The sequence below is a fragment of the Papaver somniferum genome, chromosome 2 (assembly GCF_003573695.1).
Source record: "Papaver somniferum cultivar HN1 chromosome 2, ASM357369v1, whole genome shotgun sequence".
Taxonomy (NCBI): Eukaryota; Viridiplantae; Streptophyta; class Magnoliopsida; order Ranunculales; family Papaveraceae; genus Papaver; species Papaver somniferum.
Window position 1 is genome coordinate 70416449 of NC_039359.1, and position 26193 is coordinate 70442641.

Below are 26193 nucleotides of genomic sequence, written 5' to 3' on the forward strand. Positions count from 1 at the left end.
AGGTTGCCAACTGCTTAGGAACAGGTGTTGGATGATTGGCGCGAGTTTGAGAAGAACTGGCCAGTCAGCACAATTAGTGGCGGTTATGCAAATGCTCCATGAGACAGATGGATATCCCTAGCGTGTACAACGGTTGTGCGTGGTTTTTTACAAGTAAAGTTGTTGTATAAATAGTCCTAAGCTATGGAAATATAGGAAGGCTTACATAGGCGAGTGTGAGACTCAAATTGAGAGGTGTTTTTGTAAGGTTAAGGCTTGGTTCAAGGTGAACAAGTCTGTGCAAGTCCCCAAGTGGGAAAGTTTTGTATTTCTTCCCTTTGATGTAATCAAAATGAGATGATTGTGTCATGTTCTAAGTGTTCTTGGTTGGATAATTGTTGTTAGTAAAGTATGGCATGAATTATGGGGTGCATTTTGATGAGTTTAAGTAAAGATAAAGAAGGTTAAAGACTTCCGCTGATAAACTGAAGAGTTGGATTTTTGCATATGTGCAAACTTATAAGGCTGAAGTGCAGGTGGGTGAAGCTTTATTCACAGAACCACTGTGCTGCCGGGTTACACTTCCGCATAAAAATATCTAGGGGTGTTTGAAGGTGTGACAGTACGGGTATCAGAGTTGTGTTTAGTACACAGTTCAAGTGTATTTGTTGGATAATACGCTGGTATTTCTTTCTCTCTTAAGATATTTTCCTGTGAGCAAGTGATTGTTGCATTGTATTCAGAAAGTTTGCATTAGATATGAGTTCTAATGGCATGGTGATCGACGAAGAACTACCGGGTATGTTTGATCAACTAGAGGAATATGGTGATCTTGGAAGTATGACCATTGATTTGGGTTCGGATGGTATTGATATTCCTCTTGTTTCTGAAGATAATGGCAGGCTAGAATTACTTGAAGGAAGTGAAAAAGCGGGGGTATAACAACCACACCCAATATTTCACTTAGAAATCCGTATGGATTAAATCCAATATACTTTCAAGAGAATCAACTAGACTCAATCTTAATAAAGTATATCAAAGAGTTATATATCTCTTTCTCGATTCACTTCTTATTCAAGCAAATAGAAATCTGCGAGTCTAATTGAATACAAGAGAAATCACTTGAACGGTACCAAAGACCAATGTTCAAGTATCAATCAATGTAAATCAACAACCAAAGGTTGGATATTCTAATTGATTGATTCAAACGCATAACCTGTGATATTTCAATTATATAACAAAATATAATGCGGAAAAGAAATAACACATACACCAGAAGTTTTGTTAACGAGGAAACCGCAAATGCAGAAAAACCCCGGGACCTAGTCCAGATTAAACACACACTGTATTAAGCCGCTACAGACACTAGCCTACTACAAACTAACTTCGCTCTGGACTGTAGTTGAACCCAAATCAATCTCACACTGATCCAAGGTACAATTATGCTCGACCAAAGTCGAAGACTTTAATAAACAAATATGTATCACACAGAAAAGTCTACGGTAATAGATAAATCTGTCTCCCACAGAAATATCTACGAGTTTTGTTCCGTATTTTGATAAATCAAGATGAACATGAACCAATTGATAAACCAGACTTATATTCCCGAAGAACAACTCAGTATTATCAATCACCTCACAATAATCTTAATCGACGCGGCGAAAGAAGATATTGTGGAATCACAAACGATGAGACGAAGATGTTTGTGATTACTTTTATATCTTGCCTATCGAAGATATCAATCTCAAGCTAATCTTTACGATTGTACTCAACACGATAGAATCAGCAAGATCAGATCACACAACTACAAGAAAGTAGTATCGGTCTGGCTTCACAATCCCAATGAAGTCTTCAATTCGTTAACCTACAGGGTCTCTGTAGAAACCTAAGGTTAAAGGAGAATCGACTCTATCTTATACAACTAGTATCACACATGAGGTGTGGGGATTAGGTTTTCCATTTTCTAGAGTTCTCCCTTATATAGTCTTTCAAATCAGGGTTTGCAATCAATGTTAGCTTAGTAACAAAGCATTCAATATTCATCGTTAGATGAAAACCTGATTAGATTCAAGCTAATATCTTTCAACCGTTAGATCGAAAACTTAGCTTGTTACACACAAATGAAATGCACGTTTTAGGTTTTTGTAACCGTACCCAAACATGTACATTTGTTGGTCCAACAGTAGTTAACCAAATGGTTAGCCATATGAGCACTTTCATATCAACCATGTTCTTCTTCACCATAACTAGTTCAAATGACTCAAATGAACTAGTTAGAGAGTTGTTAATTGCTTAGATCTTATAGAAGTATATAAGACACAATCGAAGCAAAAACGATTTGATTCCCTCGAATCGTTTCATGAACTTTATAGCCACGGTTTGCAAACTTGCATTCCTTAATTAACATAAGTATAAGTTCACGAATAATCGTTTTTAGAAATAACCAACTTAAATACGCGGACTGAGTTCGCGGACTTAAGTACCCGAAATAAAATGTTCTGAAAAGTGTTGTTGCAACGTGCCTTCCAGATTAGTGATTAGTATTAGTTTAACACAAAGTTAAAGAAAACCATAAATTTATAGAAACTAGTAGGGGAAGAAGAATGATAATCTCTTCCAGTCGTGATCGTCGACATCATTGTATTTCCACCAGACGATCAATGGAGTCGATCGTTGTCATCGAGCGATTCGTGTTGATAACGTGTTGCAATTTCGTGTAGCTAATTCAATTATTATGCTACTAATCAACTAATAATGGACAAGCACACTTCCATTAGAAATGGGCTAAATTTAATTAATATAGGTTTGGTAAAAATCTGAGTATACATAGAACTAGTATATGGATAGGAAAATGGAAGTTCTTTCATATATTACTTTCAATACTTGTTACAGGGAGGAACAGTGCTATGTCCTTTTATAGTACTCGATCAAAAATTAATAACACGTTTGGATACATGTCCAGAAGTAATTTTTTGATTTTAGAAGTTAAAAAACAAGAAGTTGGTTTGGGTGCAGAATTTCAGAATGACTTCCAGAAACAGAAAAGTCGACTTTTTATGGAGCAAAAATCTGGATTTCTGATTTCTGCTTCTAGAAAAGCATTTCTGACTTTTACATCGGCATCCAACCAGGCTATAAGTCGGTACAAGAAAGTTTAGGAAGCTGAACACATGGCCGTGTATAGTCATGATTATCTCCAAAGGATGTTTGTCCTAATTTTGATCAAGTCAAACGGTGGGTCAGCCACCTGCTATAATGCACCCCCTGTTTTCGACGGTGAGGAAGGGCGCCACGGCCGCCACCTTCTTTCCCACATTTGTCCTAAATGTTTTCTATTTTGTCCGTATAAACTATAGAGGTGGCAGTAGAATAAAATGTTAAGGGCCGCCTCATAAATTCCTCCTTTCTTCTTTTTACTCCGCCAGTTCTCATAAACCCTAGATAAAAACTTTCTGAAATTGGAATCCACCAAAGAAGAAGAAGATAGGAATCGTCTCAATCTTATCACCTGATTTTATCCCCAATTGTGCCTGTTATCGTCTTCTTTGAGGTTTGTATTCTTATTTCTGTAAAGCCCTAATTTATCTTTTCTTATTTGATGCTTGCAGTAATAAATATAGTTTAGGGTAAACAATCTAAGTAATCTGAATGCTTACTGTTAAAATGATCATCCAACATATAGAAATAGTGGGTCTAATTTCAGTTTTTAAATTTTGACCGATTTTACTGAATTACTGATAAACCAAAAATGGCGGATATATACATTTTTTGCCAAAATTATTGTTGAAATCGCAGAAAAAATGTAGACGTATACTAAGAAAATGATAACATGCCACACGGGTTTGTGTTTGTAGATTTATTTGGTGTGACTTTCACTTGAGGTTGCGACATTTTGCTTGCTCTTGTAAGATCACTGTGAAGTGTTTTGTGTTTGCATCTTTTATTTAGATCATACTGCAATTTCTATACATGCATTATGATTTGTGAACGTACTTGCTTCACACTGTCTAGTGAAGTATATCTTGAGCTTTGCTTTTGGGTTAATGTTATGTGTTTAGCGCTATGATTTATACATTTGTAAGTGTTTGTTTGTTTTGCCACACAGTGAGTGTTGGCATTGTGTTTCACTTGTGTTCGCTGTTTCACTGAGGTTTTTACTTTTTTGTTGGCAGGTTTATCTGTTTATATTACATTAAGTCTTTGGTTCCTCTTGGAATGGATGAAGAGATCATACTGCAAAAGAGCGAAAAGAAAAAGCACAAGAGAAACAAGGAGAGGCTTTGAGCACTTCCAAAGTACCGAAAGAGAAGAAGCACAAGAAAAGCAAGGACAACGAGTCTATTAGTTCTTCAGAAGTACCTACAGAGAAGAAGAAGCACAAGAAAAGCAAGGAAAAAGAGGCTTTAAGTTCCTCAGAAGTACCTATAGATGTGGGGGGTGAAAAAAAATGTCAAGGGGTCTGGGGACAAAGAAGGTATTCCTGATGACGGGAGAGAAGAAAGTGGTAAACGCAAAAAGAATAAAGGCAAGGAAAAGGTTACGGAGTACAGTGATGTGGAGTCTGCAACTGATCAAGCGGCTTTTAAAGGGAAGGATGACATTGATGTGAGTGGTGAAGTGGAGAAGGATAAGGGTAAAAAAAATAAAAGAAAGAATACAAATGGAGGTGATTCCATGGAAAGCTACATTGAGAAGCCTGGTGGTGAAGCTCAATCTGGTTCTAGTTCTTCTAAGAAGAGGAACCGAGAGGAGGAAGTTCTAGATGTAGCGATTGGGGAGGAGAAGACCAAAATGGATGTAAATTTTGAATATACGAAAGCGAATGTTGGAGATGTTGAAACAGAGAACAGTCTTGGAAGCATGAATGAACATTTGAGGAACTCGTATGCTAAAAAATCATCCAAAAGAGTAAAATTTGCTAGTCATGTAGAAGTCTTCCCCTCATCTGATGACCAAGATGATCGGGAGGAAAACCTAGGAAATAAGTTGGTTCAAGGTAAGAGGTTCACGAGGAAAGAAGATCAAATAATCAAAGATGCTGTTCACGAGTATATAGAGGTATACTTATGATATTAATAGAATTAGTCTCTTATTAAAATTTGCGGTTTTGTCATATAATAATAGAGTGGAAATTCTTTCAAAGTTCTGTGTGCGCTTGTTGTGGACCTGTGGTGATGCACGTCAAACACATATTGCCTTAGTAGCACTCATTGTGGCACACACATACACAACAAAAGTGGAACATGTACCTGTTATGTTTATGCACTTTCACAATTACATATGGTCATGAACATTAAACTACTGTAGAGGAAGTGCTTTTTGTGTTAAGCGTAGCTTCATGCCTGGAAACGTCATATGTCTATTTTGTCTGACCAACTATTTTGATCATCGAATACGCTTGGTAATCATGCTATTAGTCAAAGTTCTAATATTTATTTTAAATGAACATGCTGTGTCTATAAGACAAGTGACACATGTATACATTGCTTGGTTAAATGGTAATCATGCTATCAGTGAAAACTTTAATATTCTTCTCCTGTTTCTTATTTAATATTCAAGTTAATAACAAATGGCATGCTCTGAAGTATCATAAATTTGGCGAAGGATTCGTGGACCTTAGGAAATAAGAAACCTAGGAAATTTGAGTTAAAATATCTCAGGGTTTATGTATCACCTATTGTTAATATCTCTTACTCTACTATTTGAGATTTTCAATGTATCTTGGTATGTAGTGATGCAACTTGGTTTAGAGTTGGAGGATTTGAAGTTATGTTCTCATTGGTAACATGTTCTAGAGGCACGTGGTAGAGAAACACACCCAGGGAGCATGACTGTGGCCCCCAGAATATAATGTCTGCCAATCCCACCTCCAATCTGCAGCATCTAGACACCAAATTTCCATGTTCATTACTTCTACTCGATTAATAGTAATTATTTTTTGCCGTTTAGTCTTCCCTTCCTTAAGGAGGCACGCCTAAATCATTGAAGTGAGTGCAGTACATGATAATTTTTCCCTTTTCGTAGTTGTCAACTACAACATCCGCTAAGAAGTTTGCTGGCGTGCTTTCATCCCTTGCTATATGTTACAGATTTCTTATTGATGGTAGAGCACCACATTAATAGCCATAATCCGTTAATGTTCTTCGGCACATGAGTTGGGTGAGGAAGGCTTGGATATGATTCTGAACTGCAGGAAGCATCCAAATATAAGAACATGTTGGAGGGAAATAGGTGAGTATTACTCTTTCCATATATATGTTTTTGGTTTAGTAATATCATACACAGATGGCATTCTCTTAATTATACCCGTAATGCGTTTCTCGATTTCATTAGAATTTATAATAGGTTCAAAAAAGGTGTGATGAGCCAATGATTCCACTTTCTGGGTTTAAAATTTTGTGACAATAAAAGCATGTTCGTATTCACTATGAGTTAATGATGTGCACCTTGTGTTGCCTGTTCCACAGAAATTATATGTTTTAAAGAGGTATTTGAAACTTTCAGGGGCTGCCTTACCGTATAGGCCTTACAATGCAGTGTATCAGAGAGGACATATTTTGTTCGAGAGGTCAGAGTCACGAAATTGGACTGAGGATGAGAAAGCAGTTGTCTTAAAGTATGTTTCATAATGTTCGCTGTTTGTTGTTTTCTCCACTTACAGTACAGTATGTTTATGTCAATCAATCAAAGTTTCTATTTCTCGCTTGTCCTAATTTATGAATTATAAGTTTCTATATCTTCTATTGTGATACTTTTGGCGCGTTCTAAGGATATGCCAAATCTTAAACCCTAGGTTTTATGAAAAGCATGGACCAGATTGGAAAAGCTTGGCCCAGATCCTTGGAAAAAATCGACATCATGTGAGGGAAACATGGCGTCACACATCTCGCACTGGTCTTAAGAAGGGTGAATTGCTTTCGTTTTTTCCTTATTCTTTTCTTTTGTCAGCTTACTTGTGGTATATTTTTATAAATCTGTTTTTAGATTATATTTGTCTACCCTGATAGCCTTAAAATTTTAAAATAAGAACGTGTGTCATCGAGTTTTGAGTTTGTGAAACATAGATTAGGGTATATTTCTATTGACTGCAAACCCAAACAGTATGCAGTCGCTCCATTTTTAATTGTGATTTTTTAACTTTTGGGGTGAATTAACTAAGATATACAAGCTCATTACCCTTTTAGGTGAAAGTTGAAACTTTGGTTATCAAGAATTAACTTAAATAATGATCGCCTTTTTCTCTTTCAACCAAAACAGGTAACTGGACTCAGAAGGAGTATCAGTCTTTGTTTCATTTAGTAAACAAGGATTTGAGAATGCGTATGTATGAGGAAAAACCATCGAAGCATGGCATGGTTAGTATGAGATGAGTTGGTAAGCTTAAGTAGTAATTGAATTGCCATTCATCTAATTATTAATTTTTAACAATGGCACATATTTTCTGTTCTTAAGTTTCTTAACTTTTTTGCGCAGATACGTGACAATATCAGTTGGCAAGCGATTAGTGACCGTTTGACTACTCGAACAGAAATGAGATGCTGTAAGAAATGGTACGTATCAACAATGTTATTATCTCAGCTTTGATTTCAATATTTCATAGTGTAACTTCTGGAAGATGGTCATCATTGTTTGTGAACTGGTTACACTACCGGTGTTCTGAATCAAAGTTGAAGATCACCATTCAGGATGGAAGCAGTCTAAATTATGATAGATTCATGAGACTATTTAAATTTTATATGTAGACTTTGCTTGTCAGGATGGTTAATGCAGATTTATGTGTAGTATCTCTTAACCGATCTTAATTTTTGTTTGAACTGCATAGTACTCAATACTCTGGTTTGTGAATGATCTCTTGTTTCTTGATGTCATTCTCCTTTTCAGGTATGACCAATTATCATCATCTATGGTAAAAGAAGGTAAATGGGCCAACACAGACGATTACCGATTGCTGGATGAGTAAGGAACTTGTCTTTTGGCTTTCTAATGTAGTTGCAGTAAAATATATGGTTTCATGGTATCTATTTCCGAAACTAATTATGTAACCTGTCATACTTTGAAAAACACAATTTTTAAGCGGAAAAAAGAAAAATCGGCTCCTACCTTTTTAAAACTACGAAATCAATCAATCAATATACTAGAAGTAAAGGAGGTTCATAGTTCCATGAGTAGTGATATGTAATGTACATTTTTTCATATCTAGTGATCTTGTTGAAGGACAAAGGAGCTCGAAGTGCATGAGTAGTTATTATGGTGGCTTACTTGCAATCATTTTATAAAATAGTTAGCAGTCTATTAGTTAGTCCCATTTGGTCTAATAATTAATAATGTCTGGAGTTACAATTCGGACTTTGTCCCCTCAATTCAGGTGCTTGCTTTCATTCTTTCAATGAAATGATACTGACTAATTCTATGGGCAGTAATAATGTGGCTGGCAAAACTTAAGTCTAATCAAGTTACTGATATTTACAATTGCAGACTTCTTAGGCTGGATGCTTGCTGTGTTGAAGATGTTGACTGGGATAATCTTCTTGAGCATAGGTAAGCAACTGAACTGAAGCAGATGCGTCAAGCACTTTATTGTCATACTTCGTTTCATATTCAATTTGTATGATTTTTTGAAACCACTTACGCTGTTAAATTGTTCTGAGTTTGTAAAAATGAAATAAATAAATAATAATAATGATACCGGTATTCTAACAAATAGCTGCATTTCACCTTTCAATTTGGAGTCAATACCTTGTTTGAAAAATCCACACCTCGTATAAAAACCTAACCATTTGTGAAGAACTTATCTCTTCTGATCCTGTTTGTTGTGTTGGTTGCAGGTCTGGATATATTTCTCTGAAACGTTGGAGACAGATGGTAAACCACATTGGTATACATGGACTACAATCCTTTGCAGACCAAGTAGAAGTGCTCTCCAAGCGCTATTGTCCTGAGCTACTTGAAGTCAGGGAAGCTCTTGACAGCAGACCTGTGGTTGATTGATGTGTGGATGTGGAACCGTGGGCTCAACAGAGAGGATGGCAGGAAGGTCAAGCCCATAACAAAAAGACTACTCTTCAGACTAAATTGGTGCTTGTAAGTATGCATTTGATTCTCATAGTTCCCGATGTTTGGAAGTAGTTATGTACTTCAGGCACCCTACTCCCCGCACTTGCATATGTAATTATATGGAAGAGGGGCATGGCCCTGGTTACCCAAAATCTGTCATTGAATTCAATGGCTAGGAAGGAGTGTGTATCATACAATGAATCTTCGCTTAACCCTCATAATAGATGGTATGGGAAAGCTTCCACCGCCACGCCCTTGCAGCACCACTTGTAACCTAGACGCCAATGTTCAGATCTCTGTAAGGAGAGGTCAGGCACTGTGGAATTATAAACTATAGCAATCTTGGTGATAGTTGCATCCAATTTAAGTTATTTAACACTAACCAGATATTGTGTTTATCTTGATGGGCCTGGGGTACACCCCCACCCCCAGGCTCAGTCAGGGATACTGTCTGTACAGGTTTTAAAGTAACCCTCATAACATACTTTCTTCTTTTCATTCCTTCTTCAGTTGGCAATGTTGGTTTAAGTTCTAAGACTGCGTTATTAAAGATGTCGGCATATCTACCTAACAAAATAGCTAGATGGGAAGTTTTTGTTAGTCGAATTTTTGCGTTGGCTGTGTCCCATCCCATGTGCAGGTTGTAGCATCAACCAACTAGGAGATTGATTTTTACATTCTTGAGTACCCAAATTTGCCTCCTTTTACGGCTCTCTGAGAATGTGTTTGAATTTGTCCGAAGAAGATTAGTACTTGGTACCTTAGTTATATGTTTGGGCCAATTTTTTTCTTCATATAACCAGATTTATCCGGGTAATCAGGCACTGTTAATAAAACTAGGAGATAATAGTACATTCATCACTTTTCTCTTTTTTCTATTTCTAGTTTTCTCTTTTTTCTGTATAGTTAACATCTTACGATGATTCAATACACACTGTCCACAAAATCCTTAAACATGTTGGCCTTGGCCTTCCAGATAGCCTCTTTTCTGTCAGAATCTTTTTCATTGGAATGTTCTTCGTCAGAATCTTCTTCATTTGAATGATTAAAATCAAGAGTAGGTACATGTATCCAGAGATTGTTCCATCTTTTAGACAACACAGTAGTCGAAACAGCACATTCGGTCAGCACATTCGGTTGGAAGAAAAAGAGAGTATGTGCTGAATTAAGCAATCTGGTAAATCTCTAATCCTATCTTTTCCACCCAAATCCAAGTTCTCGTTTCTAAGAAGTAAACAAGATTAATTTATTGTTAGAATTTAGCAAATCAATCAATCATCTTCAAAGTTATTAGAAACTTTTAAATACCCAGAAAAATTCAAGAAAATATAAAGGCATTCTTTCTCACTTTTCGGATCAAGGGAGTGGTTAACTTGCATTCTGTAGATACCAAAGATACGATTCGCCACATGGGCGTAGGAGAAGACACGAGTCATTCAAGGGAATCCTGCCGAAAGATCTTACACTATTTTCCGAAAATCCTCGTCAGTGACATGTCAAATCTAGTCAGGACCGTCATTATTGAATGATTGACGAAATGAAAAACCATGCGCGAGATATCATATTAAGGCGAGGAAACTCACTTGAAGAGTCTAAGTTGCGAAGGATCAATTGGAGTACCCGACAAGATACCAATCACGAAGTACAGGTTGGCGAAATAAGGTTACTTGACTGAAAAGATAATTGACGAAGTCAGTAGATTATGGAGCAAGACAAGAGACAGCTGTCCCGACAAACCTCCAAAGTTGTCAGCGAAAGAAAGGGGAAAACTTTATGGAAAATGATCTGGGCGAAGTATAAAGCACCTCCACGAAATGCAGACCAGGTAAAATGAGATGTACACCATTAGGGTCGATTAGTCTATAAATAGGGGTCTTTGGGTAATGTATAGGGGGCAGATTCTTGGGGAGGAGAGAGCTTTGCTTAGAGTGAGAGATTAGGGTTTCCTTGTATTTGAGAACTTGTATTTTTTGCTACTTGGAGTGGTTAATCAATAAAGAATTTCTTATCCAAAAAATTTATCATGTCTTAGATCCGTTTCTTTTCTTACTTGGGTGTGCTACTGGATTTCCAGTAGTTACATTTTGGCGTCCAGAAACAGGGACTTAGATCGGGGATTTATCCTCATCTAAGAGTTTGAGAAAGGTTGAAGTTGTTTTAAGATTAGGGTTTTGTAGCTTAAACGATTCATTTGTAGTTAAGACTAGAAATCTAGGAGAGGGAGTAATCCTTGGGTGTTGCATCGGAAGATTGAAGGAAAGAAATTAGTCGGAAGATATCGAACCAAGGATTAATTGATGGCAAGGACACCAAATCGGGCGAGACACGTGGTAGCAACGAGGAGGAGCAAGCGGCTGGAGGCACGGAGAGAAGAAATGAAAGTAAAGGCATCGGTTATAGATGGAGACACCATAAGCCGGCGGAAAGGCGAGGCGGAGGAAGATACTGAACTTATGGAGGAACCTGTCCAAATTAGGAAAGCTAGGGCTATCACGAAAAGGATAACAACCCGGAAGAAAAGGGGAAGGGATGTTAAGGAGATCATGACGTTGGAAGAACCTAATGAGGAACCTCATCGGGAGAAAAGGCGAGTAAGGTACAAATCGGAGAAGAAAGTGGGAACGGTAAAGCAAGGAGGTTAGGTGACGCGACAGAATTACAGACGCAACAACGAGGTGAAGATGGGAAACTTGCGAGAAGAAGATCCAAGTTCAGAAGCGATAATGGCTTCGTCTTAAATGAAGATTTCACAACGAGGAAACGATCCATGGGAAGATTACGAGGAAGATGGGAAAAGTGCAGAAAGAATAACGCATAAAAGGAAGCTGCGGGAAGGATATGATCGAGAAAGAGACCTGAGGAGATTACTGCTGGAGGCGAGGTGTGAAAATCAAAAGCTAAAATACGAAGAGGAAAGGAGGCGCGAGGACGAGAATAAACGTAATAAGAGTGAAGGGTGCATTTGCGAAGTAAGAGGAAGAACTTTAGATCAGGAGATCTTACGGGAGCTGCGGGGTATGAGAATAGAGATGGGGAGCTCACAAAGGGATAAGAAAACGCAATGGACGAGGGAAGACGTGTCAACTGCACTGGCTCATGCAGAATTAGAAACAACACCAGATGGAGAACTGAAGTGGGATGATCAAAACCCAAGGCAAGGGGAGTCACAACAAAGAAAACAAAGGCCACGAGGTAATAAGGCAAGATGTTGTGAGGCGAAGAATATGAAGGCAACGAAGCAAGGATCGAACGCGTTAGCGTGGACTGAGTTGAAACTCCCAGGACTCAATACAACTGTAGAAAGGATATGGGAGGAAGTCATATTGACTGAAGAAATCCCAGCCCCCTTAAACCTGGGGAAGGAACCACAACCGGGGAAAAGGAATCATGAGTTTTTCTGATATCATCGCTTTTACGGGCACCATACGAACAATTGTAGGAATGTCCGAAGGATCATACTTCGCCTCATTGAACAAGGAAAGCTCGCGCACTACGTGGAGGATCAGAGGCTGCCATCACCTCCACAACATGACTACCATAAGAGCCAGTCAGAGGGGCATCAGATCGAAATAAACAAGGAAACGTGGAGGTCCGGATGTAATTTCATAGTGCATTCGAAGGAAGACATCCAAAATTTCCACGACAATGTGCTCTCAAGAGTGTACAAAAGGGACTACGGAGGAAATGAGTTAATCCCTGTGGTGAAGAGGAACCTCTGGAAGAATGGCCAAAAAGGGACATATCGTTCGCAGCGCAAGATGCACCAGAGGATGGGTCGTACACGAACTCATTGGACATCACCTTGGCTATTGGCGAATACTCACGGGGAAAAGAGGATCGAAGCGGTAAGGGAAAGATCTGGGCTATGTACAAGGTCTTAGTGGACATGGGAAGCTCGGTGGACGTCATTTACTATCGTGCATTTAAAGCTTTGGGATATGAAGATTCTGACATGATTCCTTCGGCGTACAATCTATACGGATTCAATGGGGTGGCAACAAAACCAAAGGGCGAAATATGCGTGAAGATCTTTGCGGGTGAGCTAGAGACGGAAGTTACTGTCTGTGTGGTGGACGTGGAGTCGCCATATAATGCCCTCATGGGCAGGCCGTGGATTCATGGAATAAAAGGGGTTGCATCGACTTACCACCAGGCGGTACTATTCCCAATACCGGGTGGAATTGGCGAGATAAAAGGAAATTGGGGAGACGCGAAGGACTGCGGTGAAAAGGATATTGAAAACTACGGAGAGAGACTGAAAAGGAGGAAGGAAATAAGGAAGAGCACATTGGAGTCAAAGAAGGAAAAGGAACTAATGGTGTTCATGACCAAGGCAAAGGAAGGATGGGCGATACCCAGTGAAATACCCGAAAAGGAGGGTGACCCGATACCAAAATTGAAGGAACCAAACGCGCTAAATGAGCCAATCATGCATTTCGCAGCTGTAGAACCAACGAAGGATATAAACTTGGGTACTGACGAATAGCCGAAAATAGTGAAGATCGGGACGAAGATGGAAGCCGATGAAGAATTGAGGTTGATCCAGTTGCTACGTGACAAACGCGAAGTATTTGCGTGGGGCATGGACGAAATGCCGGGAATTGACCCACGAGTAGCATGTTACAAGTTGGCTCTGGATCCAACGATTAAACCAGTAAGACAGCGAATAAGGAAGATTGCAACCACCTATCATGAGCAAATTGAAAAGGAACTTCACAAGATGATGGATGCAGGTATTATAAGACCAGCAAAATATCCGCAATGGATTGCAAATATGGTAATAGTACCAAAGAAGAATAATGGGATAAGGATATGTATTGATTTTAGTGATTTAAACTCTGCCTGCCCAAAGGACAGCTTCCCTTTACCCAATATCCCACAAATGGTGGAATCGACGGCAGGATATAAAAGACTCTCCTCAATGGATGGTTACTCAGGGTACAACCAGATACCTTTAGATGAAGGAGATCAAGAACATACAACATTCTTCTCCCCAAGAGGGTTGTATTGTTACACGAGAATGCCATTCGGATTAAAGAACGCGGGAGCCACGTACCAATAAATGGTAGAGAAAAAATTTGCCAAATGGGTGCATACAACATTGGAGGTATATGTGGACGACATGCTCGTGAAAAGTAAGGACTCAGGGGATCACGTGGAAGATTTAAAGGAAATATTTGAGCAAATGAAGAAGTACGAAATGAAGATAAATCCGGCGAAATGCATTTTTGGAGTTGAGTCAGCGAAGTTCTTGGGCCATATAGTTTCGAGGAAAGGAATAGAGGTAGACCCAGCTAAAGTACAAGCCATACTAGAAATGTCGTCACCTGCCACTGTAAAAAAGACGTGCAGAAACTAAATGGGCATTTAGCAGCTTTAGGAAGGTTTATATTCGAGATCTTCGGATAAATGTAAACATTTATTTGACATTTTAAAAAAGGGTGCAAAATTTTCTTGGACACAAGAATGTGAGAAAGCGCTGCAAAACATCAAAGAGTACTGGATCAATTTGTCAATACTACAAAAGCCAGAACCAGGGGAAGAATTACTTATTTGTCTAGCAGCAACACCAAATGCCCTTAGTGCAGTACTACTTCGAACGGATGAAGGGGTGGAGAAGCCGATATTTTACGTAAGCAAAACGTTAAACTCAGCAGAAAGGAACTACCCTAAGATTGAAAAACTAATACTAGCACTGGTATACGCGTCTCGAAAGTTACGAACTTATTGCAAACTCACAAAATCAAAGTTTTAACAAGAGAACCTATATAATCAGTCTTGAAGAGCTCGAATAGGGTGGGAAGAGTCGAGAGATGGAATACCCAGATTGATTTGTTTGGGTTAAAATACGAAGTTCAGACTTCCACGAAGTCACACATCATTGTAGAATTCCTAGCTGAATTCCCGTCAGCAGAAGATGAAGGGGTAAAGGAGATGATGGATGTAGATGAAGGACGCCTGGACCCAATGGATCTACTACAAGAAATCCATCCTCGAAGATGGGAGATATTCGTTGATGGGTCTTCAAACAGCTCCGGAGGAGGTATGGGGATAGTATTCACTTCGCCGGGAGGGGTCAGAATTGTATTTTTCTTCTGCTTAGAATATAAGGAAATAATAATGAAGCCAAATATGAAGCAATAGTACAAGCTTTAAGGATTGCGATCGAAATGGGATTGGACGACGTAAGAATTACCAGCGATTCACAGCTAGTAGTTCGCCAAATTGAGTGGAGGTATAACGCGGTTTATCCGGTGATGCAAAAGTACTTACAACTCGTGAAGGAGTATTCTGCCGAGATACGAAGCATAATTTGGAGGAACATAGGCCGGGATAATAACAGACACGCAGATGCTCTTGCCTTTATAGCTTCAATGATTGAAGACCCGAAAATTGGGCATATTCGGTTCGAACGGTTAATGCATCCATCAGTAAGCAAGGAAGACAAGGAACTGAGGGTTATGATCGTTGAAGAAGGAGATATGGAGGTAGATGACAACGATTGGCGAGCCCCTATCTACAACTATTTGACGAAAGGAGATCTCCCGCGAGATAGACAAGAGGCAAATAAGATTAAGAGCAAAGACACGAATTACGAGGTACGAGAAGGGATACTGTACAGAAGGTCATATATGGGCCTTTTGATGAGATTCTTGTCGCAGAAAGAGGGAATAGAGATTATGAAATCGATTCATTATGGAGACGCTGGCAACCACATCGGGACCAGATTCTTAGCTCACAAGACAAGAATACAAGGTTACTTCTGGCCATACATGCACAAAGACGCAAAAGACATCTCCACGAGATGCGAGGCATGCCAAAGGTATGGAAAAAGGATACATGCCTCATCCACTAGCTTGAACTCTGTATTAAGTGTGTAGTCATTCGCCATGTGGGGGATAGATATCGTAGGACCGTTCGTAACGGGGACTAAGCATAGGCAATATTTAATATTGGCAACAGACTATTTCACGAAATTGGTGGAAGCTAAAGCCCTGCAACACACGAGATATGGAGATGTATACGATTTCATCCTATAGCATATTATATGTAGATTCGGGATACCGGTTCTAATTGTTTCGACAATGGAAAGCAATTTGAATGAGAGAATGTGAAAATGCTATTCAACACCTTCAAGATTCAATCAGGGAAATCGACTCTGTTATACCCGCAGAGTAACAGGCAAGTGGAGGCCTCAACGCTGAAGAAGAAGTTGGAAGGTCACCATAAAGGGTGGTGCGAGCAGATCCCAAACGTGCTATGGTCATATAGAACCACTAGGCGAGATGCCACTAGAATGTCTCCCTTTTGCTTGACATATGGAATGGAGGCAGTCTTGCCAGCCGAGGCCATTCTCCCGACAACCAGGAGAGAAGTGTGGGAAAAGAGGCTAAACTCAGATTTAATACTCGCAAAATTGCATGACCTCTAATAAAACAGAGAAACTTCGTTACAACATATGACGAACTATCACCAAAGGCTGTCAAGAGAATATAACAAGAGAGTGAAGGCACGAAGCTTCGTGCCAGGAGAGCTTGTACTGCGAGAGATTCCACCATACCAGAAGGGATCAGGAGGAAAGCTGGAACCCATGTGGGAAGGTCCATACATCGTGAAAAGGGTAGTTGGAAACGGGGCGTACGAATTGGCGGATTTCGAAGGGAAAGGCGCAGACACGGAAGGGAAGATAATATATGGCGAAATCGAAAGGCAAGATCGAAAGATGGATCACACTTGGAACCCTGTGTATATCAAGAAGTATTATCCATGAATAAAGTTGTAATGCCAAAAGAAAATTTGTAATTGAACACAGGTTATTAATAGAATTTCTTTCATGTTTGATTTACATCTGGGAGAAGTAAGACATACAACACAGGAAAGTAAGACCTCAGATTAGGAGGCAAATAAGACCCAAGAAATAAATGGTTTCTAGGGAAACTTAAACCCTTCGTCTAGGAAGGCTGAGAATCCACGGCATGCACCCTAGTTCGTATGAAAGTGCAAGAGGCAAGACCTAACGCATGTCGTGAACAACACTCAGAAAGGAAGCTAGGGGAAATGATAAGACCTATCCGCTGAGGGTCCTTTCTTATGATGGCATTCGGTAAGGAGTGCGGAGTCTGACCAAGGCGCCGACGTATTTTGTTGAGCTGCGGGTGCCTGGGACGTCTGGAGCGTTACCGGAAATGACCGTATGGAAAATCTTGGCTACAATGCACTCGATCCCAAAGAAACCTCACTTAGGGTGTGACTTCGTAACCTCAAGCCATATCGTCGAAGGGGATAAGAAGTCAGGAAAACAACTGAATGTCGTAATAACTGGATGGGAGGAGACCAACATGCATGTTAGGGTTAACCTCCTTGAATGGGCAACCAAGGGGAATATAAAGGGATGGCACCCTCCAGATTAGGGATTTGTGTGACCAAAAAAGACGGCAATGTCATGGGGCTAACATTCATGGGAATGGCTTGGCCTATCGCATTGTCGCGAAATCGGGTTCACAAAGTGTTAAGACGAAGTTGATGGATTATTATTAAAGAATAATAAGCGCCTGATACTTCGTCGAATTAAGATCCTTCAAAAAGGATGGGGAACAATAAGACCTTAACTAGGAGGCACAATAAGACCTCGTAGAGCAACAAAACTTCGCCTAAAGCAATTTACATTCGGAACAGCGAGGAAGGAACTAGTAAACAATAAAGGCAAACTTCCAAGATCAGCAAATAAAAAATAATCATGTCTTGATCAGCTAATGCTCAATAAGAACAAGAGACAAGTATATACTTTTATATTTTGTGTTCTTATTTAGCATTATCCTTGCAAGACTCGACATTTTCCAGTATATACTTGATACACAAGGCAAACGAAATAAGGACAGAAGCATTATTTACGATGATACAATGGAGGCATGAAGTAAAGGCAATTACATTATTTACAAAGAGAATATCCTGCCCCCCAAGCATTGTGTTTGCACCAAGAAATAATTCCAGGCACTAAACACGATGATTTTGGTGTTGTTGATGGAAACAGGGCTAATAACAGAAAATAGTCAAGAATGACACACAGAAATTTCACGTGGTTCGACATGGTTTTCCTACATCCACGGACGAATCCCCTAGGGGAGTGGTATTTTATTGATATTTAGAATTACAATGCTCTTTCCTTCTCTCGGCTACCCCATTCTGATTTCTTCTCCTCACTATTTATAAAGTTGAATACATAATTTCAACATAAACTTAAATGGCATTAACTGCTCATTCATGCCTCCATGTTAAATTCTGCATGAAACTGCCTGCATGCATGATGGAATCATTTCTATATGAAACTGCTGGAATTAATACTGCATGTACAATTCTGTATGAAACTACTGGAATTAACTCTGCATGCCTCCATCTTCAATTCTGCATGAAACTGCTGGAATTAATACTGCATGCCTCCATGTTAAATTCTGCATGAAAACCCATGAAACTGCTCTTTTGTTCAATTCTGCATGATGGACTGACTAGCTGACACGCATAATGGGCTGGCTGACTGGATTGACTAGATGACAGGCAGAATGGGCTGGCAGACTCTATGGAATGGCCGACAGGCAAAATGGGATGGCTGACTGGATAAAATCTGGCTGACAGCATATCTGGCAACATGGCTGGAAGCTGCATGGCAGCACCATCAGCAACACGGCCTTGACATTGGCTGATGGTTGACTTGGACCGTTGAATGGTTGTTGACTTTTACCATTGACCTTAACTATTGATCAAGTGTTGACTTTGACCATTGACCTTGACCATTGACCGGGCATTGACTTTGACCATGACCGGGTGTTGACTTTGACCATTTAACGATCATTGAATTTATGTAATACTGGGTAGGATGGTGGGCTGCTTCGGTTGACTGGTTAGCGGGAATGGATGAAGGCAAAAAGATGATTCAAGTACCAATTTGGCTCATTATGTGGCATTTTTACTTATGGTACAAACATCGCCCCCTCTTAACCTCCAACTCGTTGGGGGTTAAGAAAATTTCGTTTTCCTTAGTCAATGACAAAACTCGCCCCCAAATATGGATTATTGATGCTGAGGTGATTGGAAAACTTCCCTTATTGTTTGCGGAAATCACAATCAAGACGCCCCCAAGTGAGGCTATTGTGACTGGGAGATCGGCGGGCAACAGTTGGTCATAAATCGTTGTTGTATGCAAAAAAATGGACTGAAGGCTGAACTAGACTGCAAAAAAGAAGCGTGATGCTGGAGCGGAGTGGTGTTGAAAGTGAGTTGTAACTGTTGATGTAAAACTGGACTGTGGTAGTTGCGAGCGAGAACGTGTGACCCTTTAGTAGTGGAGATGGTAACAGACTTTGTGTGTTGTTGGACCTCCAATGGTATTGGCTGTGCTACTGGATGTGACAACGATCTTTATATGTCTTCAAAAGTTATATGAATCAGGATAGCAGCAGCGATGTCGACTAGATCACAATACTTGTTGCGGAACTGGATTGTAGTGATTGCGGTAAACTGGATTGCGAAGGCCACAAAAAACTGCCATATGCAGTAATAAGCAAAACTGGGTAGTAACACTATCGAGCAAAGCTGGTCTGCAGCAGCAGTGATCAGCTGGCCTGCAGGAGCTGCGAACAGAGCTGGACTACAGCAGCTTCGATCAGCTGGACTACAGTAGCAACGAGCAAAGCTGCACTGCAGCTGCGATCAGATGGACTGCAGGAGCTGGGAACATAACTAGAATGCAGCAGCTGCGAACATAACTGGACTGCAGCAACGACGAGCAAAGATGCACTGCAGCAGCTACGATCAGCTGGACTGCAGCAGCTTCGATCAGCTAGAATGCAGTAGCGACGAGCAAAGCTGCACTGCAGCAGCTGCGATCAGCTGGACTGCAGGAGCTGCGAACATAACTGGACTGCAGCAGCTTCGATCAGCTGGACTTCAGTAGCGACGAGCAAAGCTGCACTGCAGAAGCTGCGATCATCTGGACTGCAGGAGCTGCGAACATAGCTGGACTGCAGTAGCTTCGATCAACTGAACTGCAGCAGCGGCGAGCAAAGATGCACCGCATCAGCTGCGATCAGCTGGACTGCAGCAGCTTCGATCATCTGGAATGCAGCAGCGACAAGCAAAGCTGCACTGCAGCAGCTGCGATCAGCTGCACTGCAGCAGCTGCGATCATAACTGGACTGCAGCAGCTTCGATCAGCTGGACTGAAGTAGCGACGAGCAAAGCTGCACTACAGCAGCTGCGATCAGCTGGACTGCAGGAGATGCGAACATAACTGGACTGCAGTAGCTTCGATCAACTGAACTGCAGCGGCGGCGAGCAAAGATGCACTGCAGCAGCTGCGATCAGCTGGACTGCAGGAGATGCGAACATAACTGGACTGCAGTAGCTTCGATCAACTGAACTGCAGCAGCGGCGAGCAAAGATGCACTGCAGCAGCTGCGATCAACTGGACTGCAGGAGCTGCGAACATAGCTGGACTGCAGTAGCTTCGATCAACTGAACTGCAGCAGCGACGAGCAAAGATGTACTGCAGCAGCTGCGATCAGCTGGACTGCAGGAGGTGCGAACATAGTTGGACTGCAGTAGCTTCGATCAGCTGAACTGCAGCAGTTGCTGAGGAACTGGATTTAAACAGTTCGATAAACCTGAGTGTAACAGTTATAATTAAAACCAGACTACATCAGTTGCGTCCAACTGAGTACAGAATTGATGAGCAAAACTGGACTGCGTCAGTTGCATCCAACTGAGTACAGTAGTTGCTTTTGAACTGGACTATAGAAGTTTGATCAACTCAACTGTAGCAGTTTAATGTTACTGATTGCAATAATTGTGTCGAAATATTAGAGTGTATGTTCGCCCCCTCTTAATCCTGTAACTCGTTGGAGGATTATGAAATTTGGGTTACCTTTTGTTTCGATTCCCAAAAGCTGAATTTCAGATCGCATTTAGGTGCTACGTAGCTCGCCCCCAAGCTTATGGAGTGTTACGCAGCTCGCCCCAAAAAAGCTACTTTAGACCATGGGGTGTTACATATCTCGCCCCAAGTGATGGTCATCTACGTTGAAGTGATATGCAACTCGTCCCCAGAAGATAGTGACTATCATGCTGCTCAATGCTCGCACAAGGGTGCACTTCCTTGCTACATATTTCTCGCGCAGGGAATAGGTTAAAGTTTTTCTGCTATCTGGAATTCGTGCAGGGGGCCAATCCCACTATTCCATATCACACAGAATTGAGATGTGTGCATCTCCTCATGCCTTGGCATGTGAAAATGCTCGCCACATTGTAGGTGTCCCAGCGAACAAAAGTATGCATGAGTACATGAAATGATGCAAAAATATTTAATTGTATTCGTACCTTATGAGATGAGATATTGCTATTCTGTGTGTATGATGTAATTTGGATGTCCACTGGCTATGTTGATGTTTTCCAACGGCGATGACTAGTGTATTTGCCTTAGCGTCTCGGCTTGACTCAGTAACTAGATTTGTCTGCGGGACTGGAATACACCAGTTGAATCAAAACTGGATTGAAGACAGTTGCCATGGAACTGTATTTCAGCAGCTGTGATCAGCTGAACTGTAACAGTTATATGTAAAACTGGACTGAAGCAGTTGCTGAGAAATTGAACTACAGAAGTTCGATCATATTGGACTAAAGCAGTTGTGGGGGAAACTGTACTGAAGCAGTTTTGAGGAAAACCAGACTACAACTGTTAGATCAACTTGACTGTAGTAATTATACGAAAAAAGGACTACAGCAGTTCGATCAACTGGACTGCAGCTGTTACTGCAGAACTGGACTACAACAATTGTGATAATAACTGGACTGCAGCAGTTACGATCAACTGGACGGCAGCATTGCTGAGGATAGCTGGACTACAGCAGTTCGTATAACTGGACTGTAGCAGTTTTAACTAGCACCGAACGTGTGCGTGTTGAGGTTTATGAATCGAACCATCACTCACGATCTTTGCACACGGGCATGTTGTGGGTAGAAAGTCGACGCAATAACATTTGTGAACAGTGAATATGATATGTAGTTTTCACTTGATAGTGGTTGACGTGCCGCTAGAACCTTAAAATTATTATTTTCCAAAGATTTTTCACCTCCATGTTGTATGGAATGGAAATACGATTCCAACGAGCCAAAAATCACTCCATTCGGACTTAAACGAAGAAGTTATTGACGAAACAAGATTCCCCAAAGTGCGTGTGACGTGACTGACAGGGCACAGCTGACTGGACCGAAGATGCTGACGTGGCATCCCAACACTGACGTGGCATCTTTGCTGTCGATGTGGCATTGATGAATGGACCACATGCTGACGTGGCAGACGCTGACGGGTCCAGGAGTTGACGTGGCGGTTACTGACCGGACCTTCTTGATGACGTAGAGACTTCTCGATATACATATTTGCTGACGTGGCACCGTACTCGCTGACGTGGTAATGTGTCACCCAATCCAGCTGTCACAACATATTGAAGTGATGATGTGGCAGAATGCTTACGTGGCATTGTGCTGACTGGACATGACGTGGCAGAATGCCTATGTGGCGCTGCGCTGAATGGACCTGAACGTATGACGTGGAAATCTGTGATTAGACCATCGCTGGTGACATGGCAGACGTGCTGACGTGGCTGTTGTTCGTTGGTTTGGATGCTGACGTGGCAGTTGTCGGTTGGTCGGGATGCTGACGGGAATACTTACTCGACCATTTTGATGACATGGCAGCCACTGACAAGACAAGATTGATGACGTGGCGGATGCTGATTAGGCCGAGTTGCTTACGTGTCAGATGATGTGGGTGAACGTTCATTAACGAGAGTGAACGAAACCTTCAAAAGTGGGTGAACATCTTTAATGCGGGTGAACGGAACCTCCAAAAGTGGGTGAACATCTTTAGTGAGGGTGAACGAAACCTCCGAAAGTGGGTGAATATCTTTAATGCGGGTGAACGAAACCTCCAAAAGTGGGTGAGGAGAATAGCCGTCAGACTTGGCCGCCGACTTTTTTTTTTTTTTTTTTTGAAACTTTTCCCAACGTTTTTGTGAACTATGGTCTTTCATTTGAAAATTCTTGCAACAGTTTTTGACTGATATCTTTTGTTCGAACATTTCGCAACAGTTTTCTGAACTGTTATCTTTTCTCATCTGTTGTAAAAATCTCCTTGAACTTTTAGCAACGGTTTATTGGGTACTGTTGTTGTTTCTCTCAGACCTTCCACCACTATTTTGCTACACTTTTGTGGTATTTTCTGGAACCTTTCTCTAGGATTTTCAAGCGCCTAAAGATGTAGATAACTTGACAACCTTGCGATTATGACAGTAGTGATTTCGACATACAATAAACTCGAACATGTAGATACTGCATTATTTGGGAAGCAAGTTTTCCGAACTTCGGACTTGAACATGTTGTGGATAGAATAACCAATCAACAATTTTAGCGATCTTTGCAGAGAGTCATCTTTGGTGGCTTCCGACTGCGAAGCTGGACTGCAACAGTTGCGATCAACTGGACTGCAGCAGCTGCGATCAGCTGGACTGCAGTGATGGAAATCAAAACTGGACCCAGCCATGTTGCGGATCGAACATCCAACAATAATTTTGATGATGTTTTTACGCCATCTTCTACCGTGGACCGAACGTCCTGAGATCGGTTTCATCGGTCTTTGTAGTGGTGTAGTTTTAGTAGTTTCCGAAGGTAATAGTTTTAGCAGATCTCGAACAACGAATCTGGACTGAAGCAGTTGCGACCAACCGGACTGCATTAACTGCGATTATCTGGATTGCTGCAATTGTGATCAAAACTGAATTGCAGCAGTTACGATCAACTGGATTGCAACAGTGATTTTTCAAGATGTTTAAACTACTTTTTCACGGACACGATTTTGAAGCATTTTATACAACTTTTCTCAATGGGAAAACACGATTACTTTTCTCGTATTCCCCTTAGTCGGCGCCAGTGATTGCACCCAGAAATATTTTCAGGCACTAAACACGATGATTTTGGTGTTGTTGATGGAAACGGGGCTAATAACAGAAAATGGTCAAGAATGACAGACACAAATTTAACGTGGTTCGGCATGGCTTGCCTACATCCACGGACGAACCCCCTAGGGGAGTGGTATTTTATTGATATTTAGAATTACAATGCTCTTTCCTTCTCTCGGCTACCCCCCATTCTGATTTCTGCTCCTCACTACTTATACAGTGGAATACATAATATTAATATAAACTTAAATGGCATTAACTGATCATTCATGCCTCCAGGTTAAATTCTGCATGAAACTGCATGCATGCTGCAATCATTTCTGTATGAAACTGCTGGAATTAATACTGCATGTTCAATTCTGTATGAAACTGCTGGAATTAACTCTGCATGCCTCTATCTTCAATTCTGCATGAAGCTGCTGGAATTAATATTGCATGTCTCCATGTTAAATTCTGCATGAAACTGCTGGAATTAATACTGGATGCCTCCATGTTAAATTCTGCATGAAAACCCATGAAACTGCTCTCTTGTTCAATTCTGCATGATGGATTGACTAGCTGACACGTATAATGGGATGGCTGACTGGATTGATTGGATGACAGGCAGAATGGGCTGGCAGACTGGATAGAATGGCTGACATGCAGAATGGGATGGCAGACTGGATGGAATCTGGATGGCAGCATATCTGGCAACATGGCTGGAAGTTGTATGGCAGCACCATCGGCAACACGGCCTTGACACTGGCTGATGGTTGACTTGGACCGTTGACTGGTTGTTGACCTTTACCATTGACCTTTACCATTGACCGGGCGTTGAATTTGACCATTGATCGGGCGTTGAATTTGACCAATGGCCGATCATTGACTTTGACCATTGACCGATCATTGAATTTATGTAATACTAGGTAGGATGGTGGGCTGCTTCGGTTGACTAGTTAGTGGGCTTGGATGAGGGCCAAAAGATAATTCAAGTACCAATTTGGCCCATTATATGGCATTTTCACTTATGGTACAAACACATTGGGAGCGCCCAGTCAAAATAAAGTTAGAAAAGGTTACAACATTAGTCTCCTTCCTCGTCATCACTACCCGATTCTTGGGAACATTGGCGAAGACCAGTTCCGACATTGCCAGCCTTCTGAATTAAGGAGGTCTTGCTTTCAGAGTCATTAACTTGGAGATCTTCGTTCGTTTCTGTCTCCTCATCAGAAGAAATTGGCTCATCTACAGCAGGTTCATCATCAGAAAATACTTCGAGCACCAGAGGCACGCGAGGAATGTCGCGGGAATCACAGAACTCATTAATGAGTTTGATCTTATCATCTTGAGCATTTGCGAATTAGCTTTGCAATCTTAGATGCGTCCTTTTCCATGGTAGTGAGATCCTCGTTCAAATATCGAACACCATCTTGAAGAGTGGAAACCTTCTCAGAGAGATTGTCCTTCTCGCGAGACAGAAGAGAAATATGCTCCTTAAGCCTTGCTCGGACCCTAAAGAAGCAGGGGAAGGTACGTTACTTTTGAAAGAACTAAGGCAACATTAAATAAATTCATGAAATAAAACCTACCACGAAGCTCGCTTATCTCCTTCTCCAAGTTGGACGAGTTCCTTCTCTCATCTGCGAGTTGTCCCCTTAGTTGGGAGATTTGAACACTAGACTTCTCTAGTAGTTCGCGGGATGGGCGAAGTTCCACGAGATGAGCCATGTCCCGATTGTGCCCCTAAATTTAAGATATATCAGAAAATTCTGAAAAATATGGGAAAGAGGGGGACCTCAAGCTTAACGTTTTCAAACTCACCAAACCCATTATGGCGGCGTGCTGCTGCAAGGAGAGGTTCAAAGAAGCATTCACTATGAAGGATTGATCCTCAGCCAAGAAGGTATCAGAACTGAAAGAGGCCAAAGACTCAGCAGCAGCTGACCTTAGGGCAGGGTTCTGACGAATAGAGATGAAGATCTCCCTTAAGAAATCCATTTTAGGTACGTAACATGGATCCTCCACCTCGTAAGATTTGTTTTGGCCATTATCCATGGGCAGTTCAGCTGACGAAGTATTTGGAGCAATATGAGAAGGGAAAGGTTGCTGGTGATGAGGAAAAGAAGGCTAGGTAGGAAGGTTGGTTTGAGTCAAACTATCCAAGTCAAGAACTCGG

The 26193-nt window shown here is 41.1% G+C and overlaps 3 protein-coding genes across 5 annotated transcripts; all 3 read left to right on the top strand.

Annotated features, from left to right (window-relative positions):
- Nucleotides 1-3219: 3219 nt before the first annotated feature.
- On the top strand, nt 3220-9880 carry LOC113347975 (cyclin-D-binding Myb-like transcription factor 1). 3 transcript variants are annotated; one of them, XM_026591666.1, is made up of 11 exons: nt 3220-3529; nt 4152-5037; nt 5712-5906; nt 6004-6210; nt 6484-6595; nt 6773-6885; nt 7237-7334; nt 7453-7529; nt 7861-7935; nt 8455-8517; nt 8805-9880. In XM_026591666.1, the coding sequence occupies exons 4-11, from the start codon at nt 6156-6158 to the stop codon at nt 8965-8967; spliced, it is 756 nt and encodes a 251-aa protein (XP_026447451.1). In that variant the 5' UTR covers nt 3220-3529; nt 4152-5037; nt 5712-5906; nt 6004-6155; the 3' UTR covers nt 8968-9880. The 3 variants fall into 3 exon arrangements, with proteins under 3 accessions (XP_026447451.1, XP_026447450.1, XP_026447449.1); XM_026591665.1 differs by lacking the exon at nt 5712-5906; XM_026591664.1 differs by lacking the exon at nt 5712-5906 and having other exon boundaries at nt 6069-6210.
- On the top strand, nt 4408-5049 carry LOC113351342. Its single transcript, XM_026595345.1, has one exon. It carries the CDS (start codon nt 4408-4410, stop codon nt 5047-5049), a length of 642 nt encoding a protein of 213 aa, XP_026451130.1.
- A 4215-nt stretch (nt 9881-14095) lies between the features above and the next one.
- LOC113351343 lies at nt 14096-24794 on the top strand. The gene is made up of 5 exons (XM_026595346.1): nt 14096-14368; nt 14474-14731; nt 14893-15076; nt 15160-15632; nt 24642-24794. The coding sequence occupies exons 1-5, from the start codon at nt 14096-14098 to the stop codon at nt 24792-24794; spliced, it is 1341 nt and encodes a 446-aa protein (XP_026451131.1).
- Nucleotides 24795-26193: the final 1399 nt, after the last annotated feature.